The 13579-nt window shown below is 43.6% G+C and overlaps 1 protein-coding gene across 1 annotated transcript in view; it reads right to left on the minus strand.

The window, feature by feature from the left end:
* ST5 (suppression of tumorigenicity 5) overlaps positions 1-13579 on the minus strand; it is a 106184-nt gene that overhangs the window by 30753 nt on the left and 61852 nt on the right. Inside the window, exons 10-11 of the mRNA XM_009288800.2 lie at positions 12811-12880; positions 2937-3014 (exon numbers count right to left, since the gene is read on the minus strand). Coding sequence (XP_009287075.1) covers positions 2937-3014; positions 12811-12880 — 148 coding nt within the window. The remainder of the gene's footprint in view (positions 1-2936; positions 3015-12810; positions 12881-13579) is intronic.

Genomic DNA, 13579 nt, shown 5'->3' on the forward strand with positions numbered 1-13579 from the left:
TACAATAGCTAGTGACACCAAATGCCAACAGAGGCATTCACTGGTGCAAATTTCCCCTTCCTCCTTGCAACATAGTAAAGACCTAACTAAAGCAAAGCTGACCCTATATACATAGCTTGCATTCCAGTCCATGGAAGTGGCAGATAACCATAAATGAAGATATGAATTTCATTCTTGATGTAATTTGCAGCACAACTACTATCCTCACCAAACAAAACCAGCTGCCCAAATGGGAAGTAGTAATGAACCAAGGCTATGCCCCGGGTCCCTTAGTGCTCCTGCACACTGGCAGCACACAGTTGTAATGTGCCCAACACATATCTCCTTTTCTGCAGTCACTATTTGATGCTTTATATTGCTGGAGTTGGGGGCCATGTGTGTGTCATATCCCTGTCCCAACGACCTTCACAACACAAATAAAAAGGAGCATTTAAACCGAACAAAAGTTGAACAGAGATCTCAGGAGATAAAATGGTCAAAAACATCTGCTGAAACCATGACCAAATGAACTGGCTGGAAGTAAAGATATCTGTACTTCTCAAGTCTGTCTTAGCAGTAGGTATTACAACAGTGAGCATAAAAGGCTTTGAGGAAGATGAAAATAATGCAGGCTATCAGAAACAGGATGATAAACATTTTAAAACAGAGGACTCCTTTTGCTTTTCTGATAAATAATATCCAAGGTTTACTATCTCATGGTCTTTCATCACTCACATTCTTCTGTAAAGACAACTGTTCCTTGTTTTGACTAATTTGGCCAAGTGCACCATCATGATCGTTTTCCTCTTTTTCACTGGATTTATCAATTAGGACAGCCCAGGTTCCTCTTACTAGTCTGGAAAAAGAGATTGTCTCACTTTTCAAGAACTTCCGTCTCCATCTACACTACATCTGTCTTCAAAACCAAGAGGGATGCTAAGGCTCAAACTCCTCCTCCTTCATTTAACAGCTGTTTCGTCCAAACCCTTTCCAAATGTGGTGCTTGGAGTGTGTGCTAAAGAGCTGTGCTAAATCCAGCCCAGGGCTGCAGTCAGCCCCGCATGCTGCCAAACACCCTGCTCCCATCCTGGCACCGGTACCGTCAGGAGGCGACCAGCCCTCTGTAGGACAGTACTGCTGTGGCCAGACTCCAGTGCCATGGGGTCCTTTTGTGGCCCAGCCCCTTCACAAGCCCGGCAGTGGAAAAAGAGCACAGGTGTGTACAGCCCCATTCAGGGCCCAATATGCAATTGAGTGGGAGCCTTCCTTCCTGCACAGACCAAGAATTTGAGGCCTGTGTGGCCAGTGCCTGCCTGCCACAATGCCTGGGAACAGCCCCTGCTGAAGCCGGTGAAACTACACTCCCCCGTCGACCTTGGGTTCACTTTGGCTGGATGATCAGACACCTTTTTTCAAGTTACAGATTGAACTGGGAAAGCAGATTATTTGCAATTTTGGTGCAACGACCTTCCTTGTCTGACTTTATACCTCAGCTGCAGTGATACTTGGTTGTAAGGATACTTAAATTTTCTTTTTTTATATATATATTTTGCCTTTTTTTCCCTCTCCCAAGTTTTCCTTTGAAAATTAGTGCACTATCAAAATTAGACAAAAACATAAAAGCAAACAAAGAGCCTCAGGACATCTCTCCATACCATGAGTTTGGTGAGCTGTGTTATCCTCCCAGAACAATGCATTCTGTTTCGCTTACAGATATCTGTGTTTAGATACATATTATGTCTAAGAGACACTGTTATAAACCCTTGATTTCAGAGTTTTATGAAAGACATCAGAAGCAGAATTGCAATTAACTATTGCAACCCAATTGTTTTTCTTCACACAAGATTTGTGTTAAACAAAGATTTATCTAGAAAAGCTTGAAACCTGCTTTGAAGATAACATTCTGTATGACTATTAGATCATATGAACAATATAAATGCTATGATTTTTATTAACTTCAATGATTTACATGTTCTTTTCAACTTTATTCTTATACAAATGAACAAGAAAAATCTGTGTAAGTTCTGTGAGATTTCCCATATCTGAAGTGAAAATCTCTGGCAAATTAAAACAACATTTCTATTAACACTGTATTGAAATTGGAAAAGGGGAAGGCAGCCATTTGACACTAGACATATCATTGTTCTCCACAGATCAGCAAATCCTACATGATACTCTGAGGTGCTCACTGGATTTTGCAGGACATGCTCTCAGAGGACTAGGAGGCCCTAAACTGGCAGCTAGAGAGATATTTCAAATGTTAATCAATCAGAAATGTTATTAATAGTTAATTTTAATAACCTTTTGTCTTACAAAATAAGAACGCTTGTGGCTCTGGAGCTGACTGGTAGTTAACTGTTTCTATGGCTATTCAATCCCTCAGTTTAGCTGCAATGCCCTGCTTATTGTCTCGAAAGTCTTGTGTCAAGAAATGTATTACCTAGGTAAACCACATCAGTATACAATGCAGCTTTGGATTCATTAATGTGGAGGCCAATTAAAAGATTATCCATGCTTTCCTAGCCTCCTAGGATAAAAAAACATGTCAATAGAGTTAAGCATATAGAATTCACTTATCAAATAATCTTTTTTCTTAACCTCATCATTGCACGGGGTATTGGAGTAAAAGTGGTACTGGCCCATCATTCAAACTGTGGATGCCAAGAATTACAGCTCAGCACAGAACAGCTTTAGAAAACAATGGAAAAAAACTTCCATCAGCCAGATCATACGGCCACCCAGATGTTTTTTGAATCAAGTTCTGCCTCAGTCACATAAGTAACAAGACATTCTTTGATGAACCCAGTAATAGGGATGGAATATCCAAACAGCAACTGTAAAATACAGTTATCTCCCATCAAAGGAAGAAATTCTTCTCGTCTCGTTCATCACTGCGGATGTGTCTCAGTAAACAATCAAATTAAAAGGCAATATTGAAAAAAAAAAAAATTTCTTACCTTGGAAAATAAGTCAAAGCACCCCAGCCGGCTGATGACACAATAAACTTCAGGTAGGCGTGGGCCTTTTCCACTTGGCTGATAACAGTAAAAAGGAGATTGAAATTACAAATTAATTTGGAGTCAGAAGGAAATACACTTCTCTGATCACACAGTTGGCCATCATGTGACATCTTTCACTATCCGTTTCTCCATCAAAATAGCTACTCTTGGAAAAGCATCATGTTTCTTCCACAAGACAGGAAACTAAAAAGCGTAAATAGTGCTTATCCACTTTGGAAATCACAGCGCATTGGAGCGGTATTCCAATATCGCTCCAGCTTGCAGCCATAAAAGCACATTTAACTACGACTGTAACTCATGCCTGTGCTATCGTTGTCCTCTGCTCCTGCTGCAGCACAAGGAGTGGGGGCACCCTGGGGCCATGTGCCGGGCGATGAGAACTACAATGCTAAGGCAGGTTACGATGGCTTTAGTTCCCCACTCACTCCATGATATTCAAAGAGAGCTCAACTTACAGAAAGCAAGCTCATAGACCTAAACAAAGGCAAGCTGCATGAGCTAAATCATTAACTTCCTCAGATTAATGCATAATAAACATGAAACTCTTAAATAACTTCAACAGTGGCAAGTATGAATCAATGATGCACATCTCCCCCACCCCCCTCCAAAAAAACCCTATAAAGATCATCCTCTATAACCATCCTATTGAAGATATTTCCTAGAGAAGCAAATGGTTTAAATTGGCATGACTGACGTGTATTCCCTCAGCATACTGGACTCTGCAACCCTGCCTATACCACTGCAGGGAAAGGCCCGTCAGCACTGTGTGTGAAAGAAGGGTACAACCACTTGCTGGATTCACCTTATTTACTGGAAAAGAAGTAGAATTAGGCCAATACTGAGCACTTGAGAAAAACCATCCTCACTGGCAAGGTCCTCAGAGCAGAGAGCTGGTCTGCCTGTGTCCCGCATGTGTACAATGCATGCAGATGGCAGTGACATCCATGCACAGCAGCTTCCCACTGTATTTTTAATAAGCTGCGATGCAGCATTCCAGTTTTGTGTAGTTGCAACTGATTTTCACCAGATCAGCAGGCACACGCTTCCTAGGGGCTATTATTTTAACAAGGCAGCTTGTTGACTTCAGATGCAGTCACATGTAGTCCCAAGGTACAATGCAAGGAAGTCCTGACGCTGCCTCGTCCAGAAGCTACGTCCATTATGGCACAGAATGGCTGCAGGTATGCTAGCAAACCCCAGTACCCCAGCAGCAAAAAGCTGAAAGCAGGGTCTGAGACAATAGGCGAGGCTGCCTACTTTCTTGCATCTCGTGGAGTCAGCTGTGCTTGTGCTGCATGGAGTGAAAAGTGGCTGTAAAGGAATCACTTGGCATCACTTAGCCTCTTTGAGCAGCTGTACATTATTGATATGCAGCAGTGACAGAATCATCCTCATTAATACCAACTCTGTGATAAAGGAGCTCAGTCACTGTTTCCATCAGCTTCTGCCCACTTGTACATTTAGCCAAAGTGGCTGATCATCTGCTCTGTACCCACATAGCAGGCCAGTATATTTTTATCTTTGTCTCATCATTAGATTCTGCTGATACAGTGATTAACTTCCCCATGGTGTGTTTGACATTTACATGCCACACAGATGTCAATCAAAAGAAACTGAGGAGTAGCTGTGCTTTTTGAATCTGAATATTGCAATCTAGACTTGGACAGTCAGCAGGTGCCTGCCTGTTATAATAAAGACCACAAAAAATACCAAAGCTAAGTGAATACAGATGAGTCTATTTCTGGATCCAAACCTGCTCACTACACGTCACATCTCTGAAAAAGCAGAGCCCTTTTTTGTCCATATTAGGTATAAAACCCTTTCTAAAGGCACTGAGTGATTATATCAAGCATGTGGGATTTTGGTTAAAATCATTGTGTCAAATCTGCAGGAATGCCGAAGCCATGCCAGGAGCCTTGGATAGCTCCCAACCAAGAGCTGTCTCACTGAGTGCCAGTAAAAACATCACATTCCTGGGTCATCTATAAGACCAGAAACAATAACTGCTTAGCGCTTACTCAAAGATTCTCCTTTATGAAATATCATTGCTTTCAAACGTCTTAAAGGCTACATGTCTCTGAGAGCTGGGATTCTTCCCTCCTTGCACTCATCGTATAGGACATCCTTTTCTGTTATTTCAGAGACTTTTTCTTGCAAACAGCACAGTCTCCCAGATGTATACAAATCAGCTGTAAGAGGCAGCAGGCAAAAGCCTCAGGCAGAGCCATTCTGAGGGGCAGGACTTCTCAAATTTCTAACACTGGCAACTCTTCACATAACCTCTCTCAGCCATTAGTTTACACCTCAAAGATGGATCTAAAAACACCTGCTCTTTGTGCTTTAGTTTGCTTCTTTCCTGGAAAAACATCATATGGGACATGACACTCCTCCCTTCTCTGCCTGGACTCATCTCTCTTCACTAGGGGAGACTTGGGCACTGGGTCTGGCCAACAGTACTGGCTTAATCTCCTCTCTTCCCAGAAGAGAGTGCTTCAAAGTTTCAGGCTGTCCTCTACAAGGTAGCTACAAAGCCTTGGGAGTCATGTCCTCCAAGGCTCGCTCTTCCACACGATGAATAGGTCCAGTTCAGGGAAGCTGTATGGTAAAGTAGCACAGCTGAGAGGCATCTGCGTGACTCTGCCTTGATGCACTGCACTCCTCCTGGAACAAGAGGGATGGAGGGGATGATGTTTTGGTTTTGATTTGTTTTCAATTTGTTTTCATGGAGCCCAGGGTATTTTCAGCCTTAGTCCAGTATTACGAATGAAAATGCTAATGAGTTTTGTTGATAACGAGACAGTTTCCCAAGAGAATGAACAGAAACTGACAAGAACTTGGCTACAAGATGGAGGAGCTGCGATCTGCATCAGGGCTGGTCTGCAAGCGGCTTAGGACAGTCTTTTTTATAGTGAGTTTAATCTGAAGTTTACTGACTGAAGCCCACTCCAAAACCTGCTTTGGCAGGAGAAACAGGAGGCTTTTGCTCCAAAAAATAAGCCTGCCATTTTTCTCTTTCAAATCACACGTCCCTGCCCATGTGCTTGAAATCTAGGGAAGCCTCCAGAGATCTCCTCTCCTCCCAGACTGGCATAGCACTGAGACTCTCTCACGCTGCACGCGCCTGCTTTCAAAGCAGGGCAGGCTGTCCCTGCAGTGTGCATACCTGCCAGCCATTCAGACACATAACTCAGTGGTTTGGGTTTTTAAGATACTGGGGAGGCTGTGGGGTGTCAGGAAAGCTCCTGGTTTCACAGCCCAGAAATAACTGGGGGATGCTAGTCCCAGCATGTTGACATCAGAGGAACCAAAGCAGTGGGGACCAAACACAAAATTTTTCCTCCTGCACTTCTCCTCCCAGCTTCTCCCATTTACCTGAAGATACACTGTGTGGAGAAGAAAGGCAGCAAAAACATACCTACCAAACAGCAAGGAAGAGAAACATGCACCATAGTCCTACCTGCCATCTCAAAAGCAGGAGTGCAGCAAGAAACAGACTAGCATCAACCTGAAGATTCCAGAAGGGCTGTGCTCCTTCATCCCCAAAACGGGACAGGACATGTCGCCTGATATCTTCTAAATAATTCCCCAGAGAGCATTACTGGGAAAACTGGAGGAAGCAGTAAGGGCTGCCCCAGGGCCAGGTGAAAAAGGACTATCACAGATGCACAGCAGCAGCTGAGTTGTCTGAAGGAAGCAGCCTTTGCAGAGCACATGTGTTAGCTCTGCGTAAGCCTCTAACACCCTGGGCTCCCTTTGAGACCAGAACTGTAGATGCTTCAATTGCAATTAGCTGTAATAAAAGCAATGATCATGTAACAGAGATAGTACATAAAAATATTTAACTCTAAATGACAATGCAAATGCCATTTTCACACACACATTGTGTAATGTTTACTCCCTTCTGCAGGAGAGTGAAAAGGACACTGTTTTAATCCTACCTGGCCCTAGGACTGTCTTGATCTTGGAACAATGAAAGACGCAGATTCAATCCAAAGCTTAAACAGGGAAACATGGTATTCCTGAATAACCTTCCAGCACATTTCTCCTGCTCAGTTATATTAGAACCACACACAAGCTGATGGGATGCGTAGCTTGAATGGATGACGTCAAGAAGATAGAGGAGATGCCTCCCATGAACATTTTTCTGCATATACTAGATAAGGCTTGGCAGTTTCAGAAAGAGAGAGACATACTGAAAACCCAGCAAGGCTCTGTCTTGGGAAGTCTGCTGTTTTGTTGCTGGCTTAATTTAAAGAATGACAGACCTACAAATACAGAGACTGAAAAGCAGGTTTAAGAAATCAGGTTATTGTGTCAGATCAGATCACAATCACAGCCTCATGGCCACACAAGCCCTAGCCTCACAAGCAAGCCAACACATCCAGAAGCAGAGATGTTCCTTAATGGTGTCAGGAATCAGAACAATTCAAATGTTGAGAGTCTAAAATGAATACGTCAGTCACAAGCCAGCTTCTGTGGCAGCTCTTGATTCCTTGTTAGGGCCAATCCAAATTCAGACCATGAGAAAACTGTGGGTGTTTTAAATCCAAAAGCTTGTCTTAAAGTCTTCTTGTTACATGTGAAATGAACTTTTAATGCCAGAGCACCCTATGTGCACAGGGTTGTCAAAGATGCTTGGGGGAAGGCAGGATGGAGGGAAGAAGGCAAGGGGAAGAAAAGGTTTTCCAGTGAGTGTTTTTCAGTTCCATAAACATTAGTCTGCATCCCACAAAAGTTGCTTTCATAGTGTAACGAATTCCCCTCTCCTGCCCCAGCAAATGTAGGATGAACTAGTCCCACCTAACGACTGTTTTTCATGTTTTAATGTACACACTTCAAGTTCAGGCATCCGCTCCTCCACTGACTCCTGGAGCTGGCTCGTCTTAGACTTGAAAAGTGCTGGAGGAGCATTTTTTTATGTGAGAGGGAAGAGAGAGGTAGGATAGGGTGAAACAGACACTGCAAGTTTTCATATTATTCCTGCAAGTACAAAGTTACCAGCCAAGAAATCCTGACATTGTCAGGCTTTCTGCTCTGAGAACTGGGTCTTCTCAGATGTCTGCCCTATATGATAGAAATGTGTGTCTCCTGCTGTTCCCATGAACCAGCTGCCAGCTGTGGCAACGAACTGCAGGACATTGTTTTGAGGACGCAGTGTCTTATACTCCAGTATTGCCCCACTAGCTAGAACTAGCACCCCTCAGCATCCGCAGCAACTCCCATGGCACTAAAGCCCAAGATACTTGTGAAGATCCCATAAAACAGCAGCTTACATGCCATGACTGTCCCTGGGGACAGGGGCTGGCACAGCTGTGGATCCCAACCATAAGGCCACTGACAGCCCAGGCTGCCGAGAAGCTGCACTGGATCCAAGCATCTCCCAAAGGATACAGGCCTGGTGTCTCTCTGGCTGTCTACACCCTTTTTCTGGGCTACAGAGACTGTTCATGGCCTCCCAGTAAGGAAAGTTTTGCAGATATTCCAGTACTGGTGGGTCTTGCAGCTGAGGCTCTGTCAGCAGAAACCTGCTGAGAAGGTCCCTGCTTTCACCACTGTGATCCTTGTATATCCACTGTGCTCTTACTGGGCACAAGTCTATGGGGTTGCACAGATAGAGAAGAGCTAAGACTTCAGTCACACCCTTTAGAAAGCAATTTTTTGGCAATTAGTAAAATGAAATTATACACTAAACCAAATTAAAATTCTGTATTTTACAAGGTACACTCAGATTCATGTTACAGCAGCTTCACACCTGTTCCTTCCCCACCATGTGCTCCTGCTGTTCCTGTGCTCCTGCTCTCCCTTCTGCCCCTGCCCAGGTTGATGCCCCATAGCACCGGGGTCATTGTAATGTCCACTGGAGAGGGCCGTGACTGGCTGGGTGAAGCTAAGCCCTCAGCAGAAACTGCTTAAATCATCTTTGCTGCTGACATGTGGGTATCGCAGAGCCACAGCCCAAGAACAGCTCTAGAAAAAAGCCTAGCAAGTTGATGGATTAATTAGCATAGAAAAGAAAGTTAAACTAATCTGAGTTATTAAAGAAAAATGTCTTATTTGCAGTAAAATGGCATAGTAGTGAGAGTTAATAACTCTACTATATATTGGTCCATTTCCTTTTATATGAAGATGCATACTTCTCACATCAAGTCACTAGGAAAGCTGTTACATGATTGCCTTGGAGGTATCAAGATGTAACTGGAAAACTTCATGCTATCTATGGAAGTGCAGATTGTTTACTGTGGTACAAAAGGTTACATTCCATTCTAATCCTGTTCCAAAATGAAACAAAACAATATAAATACATTTAAAGGGGATACTGTACAGGATTTGTAGTACAAACAGAACATAATTGTCACCGTATCCCCTGGGGTAGTTTTGGCAGGGTTTTAGCACACCTCCCCAGAAAAAAAGAGTCTGGAAGAATCTGAAATCTGAAGGCAGTAAAGAAAAAGTGGAGCAGTTTGTTCATATCACAACATGCCAAAGGAGAACAAGGCTGACAAAAAGTAATTGTTTCATAAACAAAGGAATCGTAACACCAACCTCCGCAGAAGACACAGATAGCCATCCTCACAGCATCAGGCTAGTTGGCCCATCCAGCCATGGAGCCTGCTGCCAAGGACTGCCAAATGCTCTAGAAGGTATGGGACACCTCTCGCTGGGTATTACAAGAGCATCCCTCACCAGGACAGCTGGGGAATATTTTCTAAGGAATTAGGCTCACAGCAGTTGGCTTGTCTTGAATCAGAGCAGTTTATAATGACTTTATGGTTTTCTTATGGTTCTATATTACACAGTACGGCCCCACCTTTCTCTTATGTAATGTTTGCCAAAAACTGCATGTAGTTCCCAAATTATGGTTATTGCATTTGACAGAACTTGTGGGTCGGGAATGGGACTAATCAGAGGAAATGCTGTGCACTCCCAGACATCAGAGCCACCCTGACTGAAGCTTTCAGAAACTGGTCAGGAAATTGGACACCCAAATACAAAAATCTGCTTTAGAGCCCAAGCCTCTGGCATATAAACAGTGTTTGCAGAATTTACCTGTTCCTTGTTGCCTGTACAAACTCTGTATTTGCATATATAAAATAAGAAAGTATGCACATGACTGTAAATAGAAGTATCACACTGAGGTACACATTGGTGAGGCTGTTCCACCCACACACCAACATTTGCACACGAAATTGTTACGCTTTGTGAGCACAGTTGAACCCTATGGAGAAGGCACTTCAGGTAACAACCCCAATTCCACCATTTCTCCCAGCAGGACAGAAAGAGGTTGCAGGATCCAAATAACAGCAGATCTCTGCTACTTTTGCCATTTCCTCAGACAGAGAAATGCTGAGATGTTTCTCTGCAGCTTCCAAAATCCTCTTTCTTTCTAAGCCCCAGACCATGCCAGTTTTGCTCTCAGAAGGCACGGCAGGATTTGCCCCAAAAAGGGACAAGCTGGTGAAGTACATTGGTATCACTCCACTTTCCTCTGCTGGGTAGGCTGTACCAGTGAGATGAGACATGTCAGCTTCTGCATGTCACGTTTTGGAACCAGATGAAACATCCTGAATTAAGCGATCTCCCAGGGCAGCAGCAGATCAGCTTTATAACTGGCTTTATAATTATTAGATAGGTTTAGCAAAACAGTACTTATTTTTCCCTTTTTAAAATTATTTTTTGCTATCTGGTTGATTGATTTTTGCCATAGCCAATGGAGGATAAAAACAATCTCCAATGCTGTCTCACAACACCATTTATATAAAAGTGTGTAGTATTGATTCTGTTCCCGGTACTTCCTACTATGCTAACCTATCTTCTGCACCAGCTGAAAGTCAGTGTTCTATTTTTGTGTTGCCTTTAATGAAGGGTGGATGTCACTGAGCCTTAAGTGAGTAAAAAAAGCCTACATTAATCCTTCATTGACAAACTAATTCAGCATTCCTGTGTATACATCTTTTTTATTGTGGCTGATTATTTCAGTCTCAGCCTGGCCCAGGATCAACTGCTTTGCATTTCACAAATGTAAGCTCTGTGCATGATTCCAAACTTGCTAACATTCCCAGAAATATAAAAATCTTAAACCACCTTTACCTGGTAGAGTGGAAACATTCCATAATTTAATTCTAGCCAACATCTTCTGAGGTTTGGGTTTTTTTTTCAAATATACCTTATTATCATTTTAAATGGCAACATATTAAAAAGTAATTGAATTGTACTGCTGCCCTACATCTTGTTATGCTTATTTACACCAGCAAGGACACCTTCTAGGTGCTCCACTGGTTTATCTCTGAATCACCTCCTGACCAGCCCTAGATTTACTGCAACGCAAGCCTTCATTGACATTTCCTTTCCACATATAAACCTTGTTGTGGCCCACACTTACACACTGTGTTATACAGAGTAAGCGAGTCTCTGTGATGCTACCTACGGCAAATACCGCCCACAGAATTGATAAACAAGTTTTCTGTTATGTTAGTTTAAACTAAACTTCTTACAAATAGAGGAACCACACACAGCAATACCTCCCAGACAGAGCATCTGCTGTCTGCAGGACAAGGAGCTTTGCCACAGACAAAGAGCAGGGTAAGAGCAGGGTCAGGTACAGGCAGAATGCAGGATGGAGGGTGCTGTCCTAATGACAGCGAGTTGCTGTCTACTGGAAGCCACTGAAAGCTACTGAAGGCAGGTGCTCCCTGCTTGGAAAGATGGGAAATCATCCCAGAGAGGGAAGGAAGGGGAAAGTGACAGTGTCCCATTCTCTTAGATAGGGGGTACCAAATTCCAAGTTTGCAATACTGCTGCAGACGTTCATTTTGCACAGAAAGTACGCAAAATGCTCCTGTAGCATCCAATATCCATATAAGCTCTCTAACCAAGTGTAGGCAACTGTCATGTGAACAGTACAGGAGCCATGGCTCCCTGCCTAGTCCCTTGCAACCAGCTCCAAACCTATCCGAGAGGTGATGAATGTAGGCTGGTGCTGCTGTATGCTTTGCTGCTATCCAGTCAGATCTGCAGGATGGACAGCAAAATCCCTGTTTGCACTGTGCTTCACCTGCCTTAATACACTTTGCAAGCCTTTGTGCAGTTTCCTCCCTGCACTCCCGCCACCCCACACACACACCCTGACACACACACACACACACAGCCATCCTCTCAATCTATCAGGTAACCAGTGATTTTCCAGGTGAGGAGACAAAACTGTTTGGTAGGCTGAGTCAGGTCCCCGCACCACCAGTTGACCACCCCTGGTCATGAGGACTGAAAAGAAGCCTGAGAACCTAGACTTCCTGGCACTGGCATCAGCTTATTGCATGGTCCTGAGCAAATGGTGATGATGGCCTGCTCTCCACCATTGTTGCCCTCCTGCTCGACAGGGTGGCTTATTTACCTGCATCATGGACCTGCTGCAGACTGATTAGGCAGTGCTGGCAAAGTACTTTGGAGATGTAAGCAGCTGTCCAAGAGATAAACGCTACTCGCAAATATTTAGAAATACCACATTTGCCTTTGTTTACAGAGTTGTAGTACTTCTGATTCTGCTTGAAAGCACCTGATATAAAGAATTTAAAAAGTAAGTGCTCACAAGAAACTTTCCACATTCTTATGAATTTCCTACAAGACTTGGGACCTATTTGATTGAGACAGTCATTACAAATTCTTATTTTACTTGAGCTCCTTACATTTCCAAATTTCAGAGTGAGTAACTCCATTTTCTTTTAAAACCATGACAGACACCCTCAAAGTTCAGGCTACAGTTTTGAGATATTGTTTAACAGAATTCTGCATTTTAAGGTGATGGTGAGGTACTTACCAACAGCCTCCTGCAATAACCAAACCGCCGGCTCCCATCTTCCCCAGTCAGCATGAAAGAGAAGGTCTCACTAGAAGAACATAAATTGCCCAGATCTTACTATCAGAACTACAGCATAGCTACGAGGTAGATCATTTAGAAAGGGATACTGCCTTATCCAGTGAGAGATTCTACCCACTGGAGGGTCTTTGTTCCCTCTGCCCATCATCTGGACATACTCTGTGGAGAAATTCCATCAGCAGTAGAGCAAAAATATCTGCACAGTTGTGGACAACCTAGCTATCTTATTATAAGAAGAGATGGGTGCTGAATTTCAGTGACATGGTAGTCCCTTTGTACTGCAGAATGAACACAAGAATCAGATTTTGAGGGCAAGTGCTGGAGCCTCACCGACCAAGCCACAGAAGGCAAAGGCAAGGGACTGGGAGAATGAGGAGCCGCCCACTGTGGGAGAACATCAGGTTCGAGACCAGCTAAGGCACCTGAAGGTACACAAGTCCATGGGACCCCATGAGATCCATCCACGGGTCCTGAAGGAACTGGCGGATGAAGTTGCTAAGCCACTATCCATCGTATTTGAGAAGTCGTGGCAGTCCAGTGAAGTTACCACTGACTGGAAAAGGGGAAACATAACCCCCATTTTTAAAAAGGGGAAAAAAGGAAGACCCGGGGAACTACAGGCCAGTCAGTCTCACCTCTGTGCCTGGGAAGATCACGGAACAGATCCTCCTGGAAGCTATGCTAAGGCACATGGAGGACAGGGAGGTGA

Source organism: Aptenodytes forsteri, unplaced genomic scaffold, assembly GCF_000699145.1.
Source record: "Aptenodytes forsteri isolate BGI_AS27 unplaced genomic scaffold, ASM69914v1 Scaffold8, whole genome shotgun sequence".
Taxonomy (NCBI): domain Eukaryota; kingdom Metazoa; phylum Chordata; class Aves; order Sphenisciformes; family Spheniscidae; genus Aptenodytes; species Aptenodytes forsteri.